This window comes from Oncorhynchus mykiss, chromosome 5 (assembly GCF_013265735.2).
Source record: "Oncorhynchus mykiss isolate Arlee chromosome 5, USDA_OmykA_1.1, whole genome shotgun sequence".
In the NCBI taxonomy this organism is placed as follows: Eukaryota; Metazoa; Chordata; class Actinopteri; order Salmoniformes; family Salmonidae; genus Oncorhynchus; species Oncorhynchus mykiss.
In genome coordinates this window covers 96127754-96144428 of record NC_048569.1, presented here as the reverse complement: position 1 = coordinate 96144428, position 16675 = coordinate 96127754, and the positions used below count along the sequence as shown (strand labels likewise).

The 16675-nt window shown below is 46.1% G+C and overlaps 1 protein-coding gene across 2 annotated transcripts in view; it reads right to left on the bottom strand.

Moving 5' to 3' along the window:
* scly (selenocysteine lyase) overlaps positions 1-16034 on the bottom strand; it is a 20833-nt gene extending 4799 nt beyond the window's left edge. For both annotated transcript variants that reach the window (XR_005051923.1, XM_036978925.1), the window contains exons 1-12: positions 15764-16034; positions 14912-15159; positions 14578-14687; positions 13907-14007; positions 13542-13737; positions 13144-13271; positions 9939-10091; positions 9569-9675; positions 8240-8276; positions 3953-4036; positions 3543-3645; positions 11-86 (exon numbers count right to left, since the gene is read on the bottom strand). Coding sequence is in view for 1 of the 2 variants with exons in the window: in XM_036978925.1 (XP_036834820.1) it covers positions 11-86; positions 3543-3645; positions 3953-4036; positions 8240-8276; positions 9569-9675; positions 9939-10091; positions 13144-13271; positions 13542-13737; positions 13907-14007; positions 14578-14687; positions 14912-15156 (1340 nt within the window). In the remaining variant the exon portion in view is untranslated. The remainder of the gene's footprint in view (positions 1-10; positions 87-3542; positions 3646-3952; positions 4037-8239; positions 8277-9568; positions 9676-9938; positions 10092-13143; positions 13272-13541; positions 13738-13906; positions 14008-14577; positions 14688-14911; positions 15160-15763) is intronic.
* Between the last annotated feature and the right edge of the window lie 641 nt (positions 16035-16675).

Below are 16675 nucleotides of genomic sequence, written 5' to 3'. Positions count from 1 at the left end.
AGGTCCTCACCTGTCTCCTCTGTGTGAATGGCATGCAGCCCCAACACTGGCCAGCAGTCTTCTACAGCAGGACAATACCTTCCTCCCTACAGTACAGTACAGGGGACAGAGGAGACATGAATACCTTCCTCCCTACAGTACAGGGGACAGAGGAGACATGAATACCTTCCTCCCTACAGTACAGGGGACAGAAGAGACATGAATACCTTCCTCCCTACAGTACAGGGGACAGAGGAGACATGAATACCTTCCTCCCTACAGTACAGGGGACAGAAGAGACATGAATACCTTCCTCCCTACAGTACAGGGGACAGAAGAGACATGAATACCTTCCTCCCTACAGTACAGGGGACAGAATAGACATGAATACCTTCCTCCCTACAGTACAGGGGACAGAAGAGACATGAATACCTTCCTCCCTACAGTACAGGGGACAGAATAGACATGAATACCTTCCTCCCTACAGTACAGGGGACAGAAGAGACATGAATACCTTCCTCCCTACAGTACAGGGGACAGAAGAGACATGAATACCTTCCTCCCTACAGTACAGGGGACAGAAGAGACATGAATACCTTCCTCCCTACAGTACAGGGGACAGAATAGACATGAATACCTTCCTCCCTACAGTACAGGGGACAGAAGAGACATGAATACCTTCCTCCCTACAGTACAGGGGACAGAATAGACATGAATACCTTCCTCCCTACAGCAGAGGGGACAATAAGAGACATGAATCATTAACAGCCACCGTAGTTTATAAATAGCCACAGTAGGTTGTGACCTCGCGGCGATGTACGGTTAGAGATACTGCACAGCAGGGGTTCTTAACCTTTTTCTGCCTGGGACCTAAATGAGATATTCACTGTTTTCCTGGGACCCAAGCTCATGAAAACATGGCTCGTTTTGACAGAGAACACATTCTCAGTTACAGCGACGACCTGGGGGATAGTTACAGGGGAGAGGAGGAGGGACAACAACCTGGGGAATAGTTACAGGGGAGAGGAGGGGGAACAACGACCTGGGGTATAGTTACAGGAGAGAGGAGGAGGGACAACAACCTGGGGAATAGTTACAGGGGAGAGGAGGAGGGACAACAACCTGGGGAATAGTTACAGGGGAGAGGGGGAACAACGACCTGGGGTATAGTTACAGGAGAGAGGAGGAGGGACAACAACCTGGGGAATAGTTACAGGGGAGAGGAGGAGGGACAACAACCTGGGGAATAGTTACAGGGGAGAGGAGGAGGGACAACGACCTGTGGAATAGTTACAGGGGAGAGGAGGAGGGATAACAACCTGGGGAATAGTTACAGGGGAGAGGAGGGGGAACAACGACCTGGGGAATAGTTACAGGGGAGAGGAGGGGGGACTACGACCTGGGGAATAGTTACAGGGGAGAGGAGGGGGGACTACGACCTGGGGAATAGTTACAGGGGAGAGGAGGGGGGACTACGACCTGGGGAATAGTTACAGGGGAGAGGAGGAGGGACAACGACCTGGGGAATAGTTACAGGGGAGAGGAGGAAGGACAACGACCTGGGGAATAGTTACAGGGGAGAGGAGGGGGGACTACGACCTGGGGAATAGTTACAGGGGAGAGGAGGAAGGACAACGACCTGGGGAATAGTTACAGGGGAGAGGAGGAAGGACAACGACCTGGGGAATAGTTACAGGGGAGAGGAGGAGGGACAACGACCTGGGGAATAGTTACAGGGGAGAGGAGGAAGGACAACGACCTGGGGAATAGTTACAGGGGAGAGGAGGAAGGACAACGACCTGGGGAATAGTTACAGGGGAGAGGAGGGGGGACTACGACCTGGGGAGTAGTTACAGGGGAGAGGAGGGGGGACTACGACCTGGGGAATAGTTACAGGAGAGAGAGGAGGGGGGACTACGACCTGGGGAATAGTTACAGGAGAGAGAGGAGGGGGGGACTACGACCTGGGGAATAGTTACAGGAGAGAGAGGAGGGGGGACTACGACCTGGGGAATAGTTACAGGAGAGAGAGGAGGGGGGACTACGACCTGGGGAATAGTTACAGGAGAGAGAGGAGGGGGGACTACGACCTGGGGAATAGTTACAGGGGAGAGGAGGGGGGACTACGACCTGGGGAATAGTTACAGGGGAGAGGAGGAGGGACAACGACCTGGGGTATAGTTACAGGAGAGAGGAGGGGGGACTACGACCTGGGGAATAGTTACAGGGGAGAGGAGGGGGGACTACGACCTGGGGAATAGTTACAGGGGAGAGGAGGGGGGACTACGACCTGGGGAATAGTTACAGGAGAGAGGAGGGACTACGACCTGGGGAATAGTTACAGGAGAGAGGAGGGACTACGACCTGGGGAATAGTTACAGGAGAGAGAGGAGGGGGGACTACGACCTGGGGAATAGTTACAGGAGAGAGAGGAGGGGGGACTACGACCTGGGGAATAGTTACAGGAGAGAGGAGGGACTACGACCTGGGGGATAGTTACAGGGGAGAGAGGAGGGGGGACTACGACCTGGGGAATAGTTACAGGGGAGAGGAGGGACTACGACCTGGGGGATAGTTACAGGAGAGAGGAGGAGGGACAACAACCTGGGGAATAGTTACAGGGGAGAGGAGGGAGTACAACCTGGGGAATAGTTACAGGGGAGAGAGGAGGGGGGACTACGACCTGGGGAATAGTTACAGGGGAGAGAGGAGGAGGGAGTACAACCTGGGGAATAGTTACAGGGGAGAGGAGGGACTACGACCTGGGGGATAGTTACAGGAGAGAGGAGGAGGGACTACGACCTGGGGAATAGTTACAGGAGAGAGAGGAGGGGGGACTACGACCTGGGGAATAGTTACAGGGGAGAGAGGAGGAGGGAGTACAACCTGGGGAATAGTTACAGGGGAGAGGAGGGACTACGACCTGGGGGATAGTTACAGGAGAGAGGAGGAGGGACTACGACCTGGGGAATAGTTACAGGAGAGAGAGGAGGGGGGACTACGACCTGGGGAATAGTTACAGGGGAGAGGAGGGAGTACAACCTGGGGAATAGTTACAGGGGAGAGAGGAGGGGGGACTACGACCTGGGGAATAGTTACAGGGGAGAGGAGGGACTACGACCTGGGGGATAGTTACAGGAGAGAGGAGGAGGGACTACGACCTGGGGGATAGTTACAGGGGAGAGGAGGGAGTACAACCTGGGGAATAGTTACAGGAGAGAGGAGGGAGTACAACCTGGGGAATAGTTACAGGAGAGATGAGGGAGGACTACGACATTTCCGCAACCCAACCCATACTTAAAGAACGGCTGTTGTACCGAGTGGCAGATTGACGGAGACAAATCCCACAGCAGGAAGGGTAGAGAAGGGGGGGGGGGGGGGGGGGGGGGGGGGGGGGCGTAGGTATGACTCTACAGATCAATTCAGATGTCCACATCCACAGAGATGTGATCGTCCACTGGTAAATATGTAATAATTGGCCAATGTAGTTTCATTGGCTGTTATTGAGTGGCTGAAGTGTGTAACATAAATACTGCGCAGCTCAATAGCACATTTTTACTCACCCTGTAGTCCAGCACCCAGAATAGACACGTTACAGGTATTGGGTAGGGTCTCGGAGTCAGGGAAATGACTGTTGAAATGGATCCTCTCTCTCCCAAAGATCGCCTTGGCAACACACAACAGCAAACACTTGTTGGACACAGAAGTCATAGCTATTGGACATGTACTATACTTGTACATTGACTTCTTCACTCACGAAACAGTCAATTCAAAGGAAAACATGGCAACAATCTAAAAGGAAGACAAAAAAAAAATGTTGGTTCTACATTGAAACTACTGAACAAATATCCAAAAACAGTGTCACTGTGTCAACACAGGCTATAAATACATTCTGAAAGGCAACAAAAAAAACATTGATGCTTGTGATAGTCTATGACGGACAGATTAGCAGACTAACGTCCTGTTACTGTACCTCTAGTTGTTCCTCCAGGTAGTCCCTTGTATCCAGCATATGAGTTTCATACTCAGTCAGGTTAGAGTTCACCAGCTCTGCTGCCTAGTAGAGAGAACTAGTTAGTTCACCTGCTCTGCTGCCTAGTAGAGAGAACTAGTTAGTTCACCTGCTCTGCTGCCTAGTAGAGAGAACTAGTTAGTTCACCTGCTCTGCTGCCTAGTAGAGAGAACTAGTTAGATCACCTGCTCTGCTGCCTAGTAGAGATAACTAGTTAGTTCACCTGCTCTGCTGCCTAGTAGAGAGAACTAGTTAGATCACCTGCTCTGCTGCCTAGTAGAGAGAACTAGTTAGTTCACCTGCTCTGCTGCCTAGTAGAGAGAACTAGTTAGTTCACCAGCTCTGCTGCCTAGTAGAGAGACAACTAGTTAGTTCACCTGCTCTGCTGCCTAGTAGAGAGAACTAGTTAGTTCACCTGCTCTGCTGCCTAGTAGAGAGAACGAGTTAGTTCACCAGCTCTGCTGCCTAGTAGAGAGAACTAGTTAGTTCACCTGCTCTGCTGCCTAGTAGAGAGAACTAGTTAGTTCACCTGCTCTGCTGCCTAGTAGAGAGAACTAGTTAGTTCACCTGCTCTGCTGCCTAGTAGAGAGAACTAGTTAGATCACCTGCTCTGCTGCCTAGTAGAGAGAACTAGTTAGATCACCTGCTCTGCTGCCTAGTAGAGAGAACTAGTTAGTTCACCTGCTCTGCTGCCTAGTAGAGAGAACTAGTTAGTTCACCTGCTCTGCTGCCTAGTAGAGAGAACTAGTTAGATCACCTGCTCTGCTGCCTAGTAGAGAGAACTAGTTAGTTCACCTGCTCTGCTGCCTAGTAGAGAGAACTAGTTAGATCACCTGCTCTGCTGCCTAGTAGAGATAACTAGTTAGTTCACCTGCTCTGCTGCCTAGTAGAGAGAACTAGTTAGTTCACCTGCTCTGCTGCCTAGTAGAGAGAACTAGTTAGCTCACCTGCTCTGCTGCCTAGTAGAGAGAACTAGTTAGATCACCTGCTCTGCTGCCTAGTAGAGAGAACTAGTTAGATCACCTGCTCTGCTGCCTAGTAGAGAGAACTAGTTAGTTCACCTGCTCTGCTGCCTAGTAGAGAGAACTAGTTAGTTCACCTGCTCTGCTGCCTAGTAGAGAGAACTAGTTAGATCACCTGCTCTGCTGCCTAGTAGAGAGAACTAGTTAGTTCACCTGCTCTGCTGCCTAGTAGAGAGAACTAGTTAGATCACCTGCTCTGCTGCCTAGTAGAGATAACTAGTTAGTTCACCTGCTCTGCTGCCTAGTAGAGAGAACTAGTTAGATCACCTGCTCTGCTGCCTAGTAGAGAGAACTAGTTAGTTCACCAGCTCTGCTGCCTAGTAGAGAGACAACTAGTTAGATCACCTGCTCTGCTGCCTAGTAGAGAGACAACTAGTTAGTTCACCTGCTCTGCTGCCTAGTAGAGAGAACTAGTTAGTTCACCTGCTCTGCTGCCTAGTAGAGAGAACTAGTTAGTTCACCTAATCTGCTGCCTAGTACAGACAATAAGTTAGTTCACCTGCTCTGCTGCCTAGTAGAGAGACAACTAGTTAGATCACCTGCTCTGCTGCCTAGTAGAGAGACAACTAGTTAGTTCACCTGCTCTGCTGCCTAGTAGAGAGACAACTAGTTAGTTCACCAGCTCTGCTGCCTAGTAGAGAGACAACTAGTTAGTTCACCTGCTCTGCTGCCTAGTAGAGAGACAACTAGTTAGTTCACCAGCTCTGCTGCCTAGTAGAGAGAACTAGTTAGTTCACCTGCTCTGCTGCCTAGTAGAGAGAACTAGTTAGTTCACCTGCTCTGCTGCCTAGTAGAGAGAACTAGTTAGTTCACCTGCTCTGCTGCCTAGTACAGACAATAAGTTAGTTCACCTGCTCTGCTGCCTAGTAGAGAGACAACTAGTTAGATCACCTGCCATGCTGCCTAGTAGAGAGACAACTAGTTAGATCACCTGCTCTGCTGCCTAGTAGAGAGACAACTAGTTAGTTCACCTGCTCTGCTGCCTAGTAGAGAGAACGAGTTAGTTCACCAGCTCTGCTGCCTAGTAGAGAGAACTAGTTAGTTCACCTGCTCTGCTGCCTAGTAGAGAGAACGAGTTAGTTCACCTGCTCTGCTGCCTAGTAGAGAGAACGAGTTAGTTCACCTGCTCTGCTGCCTAGTACAGACAATAAGTTAGTTCACCTGCTCTGCTGCCTAGTAGAGAGACAACTAGTTAGTTCACCTGCTCTGCTGCCTAGTAGAGAGACAACTAGTTAGATCACCTGCTCTGCTGCCTAGTAGAGAGACAACTAGTTAGTTCACCAGCTCTGCTGCCTAGTAGAGAGACAACTAGTTAGTTCACCAGCTCTGCTGCCTAGTAGAGACAACTAGTTAGTTCACCTGCTCTGCTGCCTAGTAGAGAGACAACTAGTTAGTTCAGCTACAGGCTCTGCATCATCCCGTCATATAGACACCATGAATATGGTTTGCTTTAACAATACTTATATACAGTAAATGTTCCCATTGACAATACAGTGCCTTGCAAAAGTATTCATCCCCCTTTGGCATTTTTCCTATTTTGTTGCATTACAACCTGTAATTTAAATAGATTTTTATTTTGATTTCATATAATGAACATACACAAAATAGTCCCAAATTGGTGAAGTGAAAAAAAATTACTTGTTTCAAAGAAATGTGAAAAAAAATGTAAAATGTAAAGTGGTGTGTGCATATGTATTCACCACCTTTGCTATGAAGCCCCTAAATAAGATCTGGTGCAACCAATTACCTTCAGAAGTCACATAATTAGTCAAATAAAGTCCACCTGTGTGCAATCTAAGTGTCACATGATCTGTCAAATGATCTCAGTATATATACACCTGTTATGAAAAGCCCCAGAGTCTGCAACACCACTAAGCAAGCGGCACCATGAAGACCAAGGAGCTCTCCAAAACATGGTCAGGGACAAAGTTGTGGAGAAGTACAGATCAGGGTTGAGTTAAGAAAAAAATATACAAAACTTTGAACATCCCACAGAGCACCATTAAATCCATTATTAAAAAATGGAAAGACTATGGCACCACAACAAACCTGCCAAGAGAGGGCTCCCCACCAAAACTCACGGATCAGGCAAGGAGGGCATTAATCAGAGAGGCAACAAAGAGACCAAAGATAACCCTGAAGGAGCTGCAAAGCTCCACAGCGGAGATTGGAGTATCTGTCCATAGGACCACTTTAAGCCGTACACTCCACAGAGCTGGGCTTTTTGGAAGAGTGGCCTGAAAAAAAAGCAAACACGTTTGGTGTTCGCCAAAAGGCATGTGGGAGACTCCCAAAACATATGGAAGAAGGTACTCTGGTCAGATGAGACTAAAAAAAGTGAGCTTTTTGGCCGTCAAGGTAAACACTATGTCTGGCACAAACCCAACAGCTCTCATCACCCCGAGAACACCATCCTCACAGTGAAGCATGGTGGTGGCAGCATCATGCTGTGGGGATGTTTTTCCATCGGCAGGGACTGGGAAACTGGTCAGAATTGAAGGAATGATGGATGGAGCTAAGTACAGGGAAATTCTTAATGGAAACCTGTTTCAGTCTTCCAGAGATTTGAGACTGGGACGGAGGTTCACCTTCCAGCAGGACAATGACCCTAAGCATACTGCTAAAGCAACACTCGAGTGGTTTAAGGGGAAACGTTTAAATATCTTGGAATGGCCTAGTCAAAGCCCAGACCTAAATCCAATTGAGAATCTGTGGTATGTCTTAAAGATTGCTGTACACCAGAAGGAACCCATCCAACTTGAAAGAGCTGGAGCAGTTTTGCCTTGAAGAATGGGCAAAAATCTCAGTGGCTTAGATGTGCCAAGCTTATAGAGACATACCCCAAGAGACCTGCAGCTGTAATTGCTGCAAAAGGTGGCTCTACAAAGTATTGACTTTGGGGGGGGGTGAATAGTTATGCACACTCAAGTTTTCAGTTTTTGTGTCTTATTTCTTGTTTGTTTCACAATAAAACATATTTTGCACCTTCAAGGTGGTAGGCGTGTTGTGTAAATCAAATGATACAATCCCCCCCCCCCCCAAACTCCATTTTATTCCAGGTTGTAAGGCAACAAAATAGGAAAAATGCCAAGGGGGGTGAATACTTTCGCAAGCCACTAACTGTATTTGGCCACCAGTTTTAGCAAAATATACACGGTAGGAGTAAATGGTCAATGTTTTGTTACACAAATGGGCTAATTAATACTGTACTGATTCAAGACTGTACCTTTCCAAGGCCAGCGATCATTGGTGTGTTCTCAGTGCTAAAACAAAACAAACATGAAAATACAGCGCTTTTCCTTTATTACTTGTAACATCTTCATCTGTTGTTCATTATAACTTCAGAGGGTGTTTAATACAGGACCAGTCAAACGTTTTAAAACACCTACTCATTCAAGGGTTTTTCTTTATTTTTTACTATTTTCTACATTGTAGAATAATAGTGAAGACATCAAAACTACTTAACCTCAGATATGGAATCATGTAGTAACCAAAAAAAGTGTTAAACAAATCAAAATATATTTTAGATGTTAGATTCTTCATTGTAGCCACCCTTTGCCTTGATGACAGTTTGAGACACACATGGCATTCTCTCAACCAGCTTCACCTGGAATGGTTTTCCAACAGTCTTGAAGGAATTCCCACATATGCTGAGCACTTGTTGGCTGCTTTTCCTTCACTCTGCGGTCCAACTCATCCCAAACCATCTCAACTGGGTTGAGGTCGGGTGATTGTGGAAGCCAGGTCATCTGATGCAGCACGCCATCACTCTCCTTCTTGGTCAAATATCCCTTACACAGCCTGGAGATGTGTTTTGGGTCATTGTCCAAATGAAAAACAAATGATAGTCCCACTAAGCGCAAACCAGATGGGATGGCGTATCGCTGCAGAATGCTGTGGTAGCCATGCTGGTTAAGTGCGCCTTGAATTCTAAATAAATCACTGACAGGGTTGCCAGCAAAGAACCCCCACACCATCACACCTCTATACAGGACTATTTTCTGTATACCACCCCTACAACACAACTGATTGGCTCAAAAGCATTAAGGAAAGAAATTCCACAAATTAACTTTTAACAAGGCACACGTGTTAATTGAAATGCATTCCAGGAGACTACCTCATGAAGCTGGTTGAGAGAATGCCAAGAGTGTGCAAAGCTGTCATCAAGGCAAAAGGTGGCTACTTTGAAGAATCTAATTTAATAACACTTTTTTGGTTACTACATGATTCCATATGTGTTATTTCATAGCTTTGACGTCTTCACTATTATTCTACAATGTAAAAAATAGTAAAAATAAAGAAAAACCCTTGAATGAGTAGGAGTGTCCAAACTGTTGATTGGTACTATACATAATAGCTATTTAAAAATGGTCAAAATATTTCAGTGTGGCAAGTAATTGAGTATCAACGGCACCCTATTCCCTATATAGTGAGTGCACTAGTTCTGACCAGAGCCTTATAGGCTCTAATCAAAAGTAGTGCACTACATAGGGAATAGGGTTGCCATTGAGGAAGACATAATTAACATAATTAGACATAATTACTTGAACGATACCCTGGTCTGAAGTTCCTCTCCTGTCCCCCTCCAAACAACATGGGGTAGAGGGGTGTGGTTGTTCCTGGGCCGTTCACATACAACGCTCCCATCCTTGGTGCATAGAACTGAGTGACGGAATAGGAAACGTCTCAGAACTCATTATATAAGAACTAATCTTCCCAGAATGCAATAGAAGATAATCACAGTATCCACGGGTGATTCTAAATTGTATTTCCTGTGCTTCCTCGCATCTTGACTCCCTTCTCAAAATGCATTTGGATGTAAACGATTTTAGGTTTCTCCCCTCTCCTCCAATACGCTTTAAGAAACACACGAGGAATCAAGGAAACACATTTCAGATTTGCCTAAAGTCCAGATGAGTCCTGACCTTGTGTCCTACAATGGTGAGGTAATCCACTCCCAGGTCACGGGCGTCGACCCGCACCTTGCCTATGGCCTGGGCCGCGTCAGTGTGCAGGAGGATTCTATGTTGACGCTGTCTGTTGACAAATCTGACCCTCTGACAGAGCTCTCTGATTGGCTGTCAGGAAAAACACACAAGGTAGTGAAGTAATAATTCTGTTAGTAATATCTGTGAATAAGATACACTACATAACCAAAAGTATGTAGACACCTGCTCATCCAACATCTCATTCCTAAAGCATGAATACGGAATTGGTCTCCATTTTGCTGCTAGAACAGTCTCCACTTCTCGGAAAACATTTTTGGATGTTGGAACATTGCTGCAAAGATTTGCTTCCATTCAGCCACAACAGCATTAGTGAGGTCGGGCACCGATGTTGGGCGATTAGGCCTGGCTCGCAGTCTGAGTTCTAATTCATCCCAAAGGGGTTGAGGTCAGGGCTCTGTGCAGGCCAGTCAAGTTCTTCCACATCGATCTCGACAAACCATCGATGTATGGACATCGCTTTATGCACGGGGGCACCGTCATGCTGAAACAGGATAGGGGCAACAGTTTGGGGAAGACAGGGGGGCAACAGTTTGGGGAAGACAGAACTGATAGAATTGTCTACAATATCATTGTATACTGTAGTGTTAACATTTCCCTTCACTAGAACTACGGGGCCTAGCCTAAACCATGAAAAACAGCTCCACACCATTATTCCTCCTCCACCAAACTTTACAGTTGGTCCTATGCATTGGTGCAGGTAGCGTTGTCCTGACATCCGCCAAACCCAGATTCTTCCGTCGGACTGCCAGAAAGTGAAGCGTGATTCATCACTCCAGAGAACGTGTTTCCACTGCTCCAGAGTCCAATGGTGGCGAGTTTTATACCACTCCTGCTGACACTTGGCATTGCGCATGGTGATCTTAGGCTTGTGTGCAGCTGCTCGGCCATGGAAACCAATTTCATGAAGCTCCCGACGAACAGTTCCCGTGCTGACGTTGCTTCCAGATGTAGTTTGTAACTTGGTAGTGAGTGCTGCAACCGAGGACAGACCATTTATGCACTTCAGTGGTTCTGTGAGCTCGTGTGGCCTACCACTTCACGACTGAGCCGTTGTTGCTCCTAGACGTTTTGTACTTCACAATAACTGCACTCACAGTTGACCGGGGGAAGCTCTAACAGGCCAGAAATTTGATGAACTGACTTGTTGGAAAGGTGGCATCCTATGACAGTGCCACGTTGAAAGTCTATTAGGATTGCATGGCTGTGTGCTTGACTTTATACACCTGTCAGCAACAGGTGTGGCTGAAATAGCTGAATCCACTAATTTGAATTGATGTCCACATACTTTTGTGTATATATATATATATATATATATATATATATATATATATATATATATATATATATATTAGTAATATACGCTGAGTGTTAAAAACATTAGGAACACCTGCTCTTTCCATAACAGACCAGGTCAATCCAGGTGAAAGATATGATCCCTTATTGCAGAGGTTCTTAAACATTTTCAGCATGGGACCCAAATTTGAAATTCTGTGTTTTTCCTGGGACACAAGCTTAGGAAAATATGCAACTATACATAAATATCGGTACATTTCATTTCCCTTTATGCCTAAAACAAATGCAATATAGACAGAAACAAATAATGAAAATAAATATTAATATACATATCTATTCATGTTTATTTTCCTCTATTAAAAACACTCTCACGTATCTGTCTAGGTTGGAACTGGTGCTGTTAAAATACAATAAATCCTTTTCATTCTGAACTGGAATAAACGGATTGATCACATCACACTGATGAATAACAGAACAGACACACAGGCGTTTTGATAGTGCAACTGTAAGAAACAGTACAGATGAACAATGATCAGGCCTACTGTACATCTTACTGTAGAAAGAAAGTCTAGGTTGCTGTTTAAAAAAATACAATACATTTTTTTTTTTTTTCACATTTCTGGTCACATGATGTGGACCAGAAAACACACACACCTAATGAGAGGTCTATTCTGTCCATGTCTATCCTGGGCTCAGTTTTGGACACTGCAGCCCAGAGGTGATGCTCAGCATTGAGTCCATTTCTGTACTTGTTGTGTTAAAGTATGCCAGAGTTGAGAACCCTGACTCGTATAGGTATGTGGTACCAAACTGGACCAGAACATCTACTACTTTCTCAGTCAGGCAGGAGACCACTTCCTGTTGTAGATGGAACAACCCAGAACTGTGTGAGGGGGTTCTCAGTCAGACAGGAGACCACTTCCGGTTGTAGATGGAACAACCCAGAACTGTGTGAGTGGGTTCTCAGTCAGACAGGAGACCACTTCCTGTTGTAGATGGAACAACCCAGAACTGTGTGAGTGGGTTCTCAGTCAGACAGGAGACCACTTCCTGTTGTAGATGGAACAACCCAGAACTGTGTGAGGGGGTTCTCAGTCAGACAGGAAACCACTTCCTGTTGTAGATGGAACAACCCAGAACTGTGTGAGGGGATTCTCAGTCAGACAGGAGACCACTTCCTGTTGTAGATGGAACAACCCAGAACTGTGTGAGTGGGTTCTCAGTCAGACAGGAGACCACTTCCTGTTGTAGATGGAACAACCCAGAACTGTGTGAGTGGGTTCTCAGTCAGACAGGAGACCACTTCCTGTTGTAGATGGAACAACCCAGAACTGTGTGAGGGGATTCTCAGTCAGACAGGAAACCACTTCCTGTTGTAGATGGAACAACCCAGAGCTGTGTGAGGGGGTTCACCTCAAAAAGCATCTGGCTTCAATCAGTTTATTATTCCAGTTCAGAATAACAATTATTATTCTATCTTAACAGCAACAGTTCCAACCTAGACTCGTTTTCAACAATAATTGCTACAGTAAAATGTACAGTAGGCCTGATCATATTTCATCTTCATATGTACTGTTACTAGTGTTGCACTATCAGTAGCTTGCTTTGGTGAATGTTAGATATTAGCTGTGTACAAGGCCAGGGAATTGTTTGAAAGAGAAACTCACATCTACTACTATGACTTGGGTTAATATTTACAAGTGTGTGTGTGTGTGTGTGTGTGTGTGTGTGTGTGTGTGTTAGTACCATTTAGGTGTGAAAAACGAGGCCATGCTGCCCGTCCGTCTGTCCGTCCGAGTGGGTGTGTGTGTGTGTGTGTGTCCCTCACCATTAGGACTCCTGTCTCGTTGTTGGCCATCATGATAGAGATGAGACAGGTGGAGGGGCGGACAGCAGCCAACACATCCTCCACCTCCACCCTCCCCGTCACCTTGGAAACCGCCACTGACGTCACGTCTATAAGACAACAACCCAGATAGGCCTATGTCAAGTCATTGACAACATTCGCTGTATTTATCAGTTACTGGAAACACAAACGATCCTTATTACAGTATAATGATTTATGTACGTACAGTACTGAGTGACTAAAGTTCTCGTTCAACTTAAGTGTTACACGTTAATAAAACAATATTTTTGATTGATCATCATCATCATCATCATCTTCATCACCGTCATAATTTAGCACACAGTAAATAAATATGAATCCAGAACAGCGTTAAACCCTACCCGCCGTGGCGTCCTTCAGCAGGTGTTCAGCGGTCAGTCTGACAGAGTCATGCTCTACGTTAGAGACCAGGATATGAGGTAGAGGCCAGGCTGAGGTTCCGCTGTTCTCATGGCGATGTCTCTCCCCTCTCTGCTCTGCTGTCCTGCAGCTCTCTCTGTAGGCCTCCAGGGCACTGTGGAACACCAGGTTATTGGCCTGAAGAGAACGGAGGAAAGTAAAGATCGCTGGCAATTAAACCCTAGAGCTTTCCAACGGTAGGTTATATCGCTGATAGAGCACGCACCAATCACATTGTGTTGTTTTGAGCCAGACAATAAGCCAGATTGTTGTGTTCATGTACAGTGTAACGAGACTTTCAGTCTACCTCAGTCCCACCAGAGGTGAAGATGATGTCATCTGCTTTCCCCCCCACCATTCTAGCCACATTCTCTCTCGCCTGGGTAATGATTTTCTTTGCTTTCACTCCTGGAACAAGGAAGAGACGACTAAATTCAAACACACACATAGCTAAAGACGTTAATAAAATCAGCGGGGGTGACAAGATGGACAAAACAGAACATAAAAAAAACCATACTTCCAAGGTCGGTACCAACCCCTCACCCGGTACCAACCCCTCACCCGGTGCCAACCCCTCACCCGGTGCCAACCCCTCACCCGGTACCAACCCCTCACCCGGTGCCAACCCCTCACCCGGTGCCAACCCCTCACCCAGGAACCAACCCCTCACCCAGGAACCAACCCCTCACCCAGAAACCAAACCCTCACCCGGTAATAACCCCTCACCCGGTACCAACCCCTCACCCGGTGCCAACCCCCCACCCGGTGCCAACCCCCCACCCGGTGCCAACCCCCCACCCGGTGCCAACCCCCCATCTGGTGCCAACCCCCCACCTGGTGCCAACCCCTCACCTGGTGCCAACCCCCCAACTGGTGCCAACCCCTCACCTGGTACCAACCTCTCACCCGGTACCAACCCCTCACCCGGTACCAACCCCTCACCTGGTACCAACCCCTCACCTGGTACCAACCCCTCACCTGGTGTGTAGGTACTACTGGGGTTTCCCCAGGCCTCGTGCAGGGCTTCAGTAACAGCCTGAATCACCTGTGGCTCCAGTGGGGTGGTGGCGTTATAGTCCATGTAGATCCTGTATGACAGAGAGGTAAGTACATTCACCCCAATAGTAAGGAGGTGGGAGAAGACAGGATGTGCCACATGAAATAGGCCTAGTAAAACAATATGTCTACAGGGAGGGAATCCCGTGGAATCGTTCGAAGCCAAATAGATAAGAGCATGAGGAACCACAGGAACTCAATGGGTTGTAGTGGTCTCCCATCGACCCCTCTGTGACAAACAGTGACAAACACTTACCTGTCCTCGTCCATGTCTGGAATATACGTGTGTATATGACCGTCAAATGGAAGGTCTGAGTGCGCGTGCCCATTGGCACCACCTGTGTCTGAATGATGTGAGAGTGCATGGTGGTCATCCAATGAAGTGACTGTATGGCCATCGGATGCAGCTGAATGGTGAGAGAATGGACGACCGTCTACTGAGCGGTGACTGTGGTCCCTCGGGTCCCTTGTGCCGGAGCTGGCCTTCACTGGTTCAGACATGACCTTATGGAAAAGCCAAGGTTTATATGATTTTTGATTAAGTGCCCCCCCCCCCCCCAAAAAAAAAAATACCCGCAGGTAAAGTGTGTAACAATGTTACGTCATTCTATAGGGTTGGGGTTGTCCTATATAAATGGGATACAAGTCCTATTTATATAGGGCAACGGTCCTATAGGGTCAAGGATGAGTTTGTAAACAAACTCATGAAGCTAAAAACGTCAGTCTGTTAGCCACCTGTTATCTACTATGTCACAGACACAGTCAGATACAATCTGACGTGTCATGCCTAGCTCACTAGCTAATATGTAGACTTTCCAAGGAAACACGTGTAATGACCTAGCTAGCTCTAAAGAAAGCTAACCAGCCGTGTCGTTTCTTAAAATAACCCCATTTCATCCAGCACAGCATTGATCTTGATAACCAGACATCATTCGTTGCATCATTCGTTGAGTGACATAACTTTAGCTAATACGTGGCTGAAGAACAAGCTAAAAAAAAGCTTGCTAAGCTAGCTAACGTCATTTACTGTGGCTGGCTGGCTGTTGGTATAAAACAAAATATATTGTTTATTTCATCAATTTGAACGTCACTGTAGTTAGCGAAATACCTTGGCTAGATAGGCGAAGGAGGATGAGACTGAAGAAGATTGCTCTACTGTCAACGACTCCCAAAAGTCGAATCTTCTTCCTCAACCCGGAAATGCCAGGTTTCCGGTTCCGTCCATGATTGAACCCGTTCCTTCCTTGTTTAGTGTGACGCCTGCAGTGCATGTTGCAGAGTCTGAAAAAACACACTCCTGTATTGAAGACTTTTCCTTAGTTTCGGGTTTTGAAAATCAATATCAATAAGTCAGTCTTAGATTGTGTTTTACAGGAAGTATATGGTATCACAATTAAAGATAAGGTTACTTATCTTGGAATTGTTATAGGCAAGGATGAAAAACAAAGGAGTGACTTAAACTTTAACCCCATTGTTGAAAGGTTGCTGAGAGAGATTTCGTTATATGGTCGGGTTTTATTGTCCAAAGCTGAAGGGTTATCCAGATCGGTTTATGTCTCGTTATCACTTGAATTATCCCCTAGAATTGTAAAGGATTTAGATAAGATTCTTTATCATTTTATTTGGAGGAACAAGCCTCACGATCTACAGAAAGATATTCTCACTAATACCCAATAACAAGGAGGTCTTGACGTTTTAGATTTCAATACTCTAAATACTACTTTTAAAATAAATTGGATTCTGAAGTATGTTAAGAAACAGAACATTATTTGGAATGTCTTATCCTACGTATTTATTTGACTCTGTTTTTGTTTTAGAATTTCTGCTTGGGTGTAATTTTGATGTGTGTAAAATCCCAGTAAAATTGGCCAAATTCCATAAACAGCCAATTTTAGCTTTGATGTTAGTGCATAAACACAATATTTTCCCCTCACAGATACTTTCTATGGAACAACAAAGATATATACAATTTAAAATTAAGTCTCTTTTTTTCGTAACTGGTTTGAGAATACAATTATTT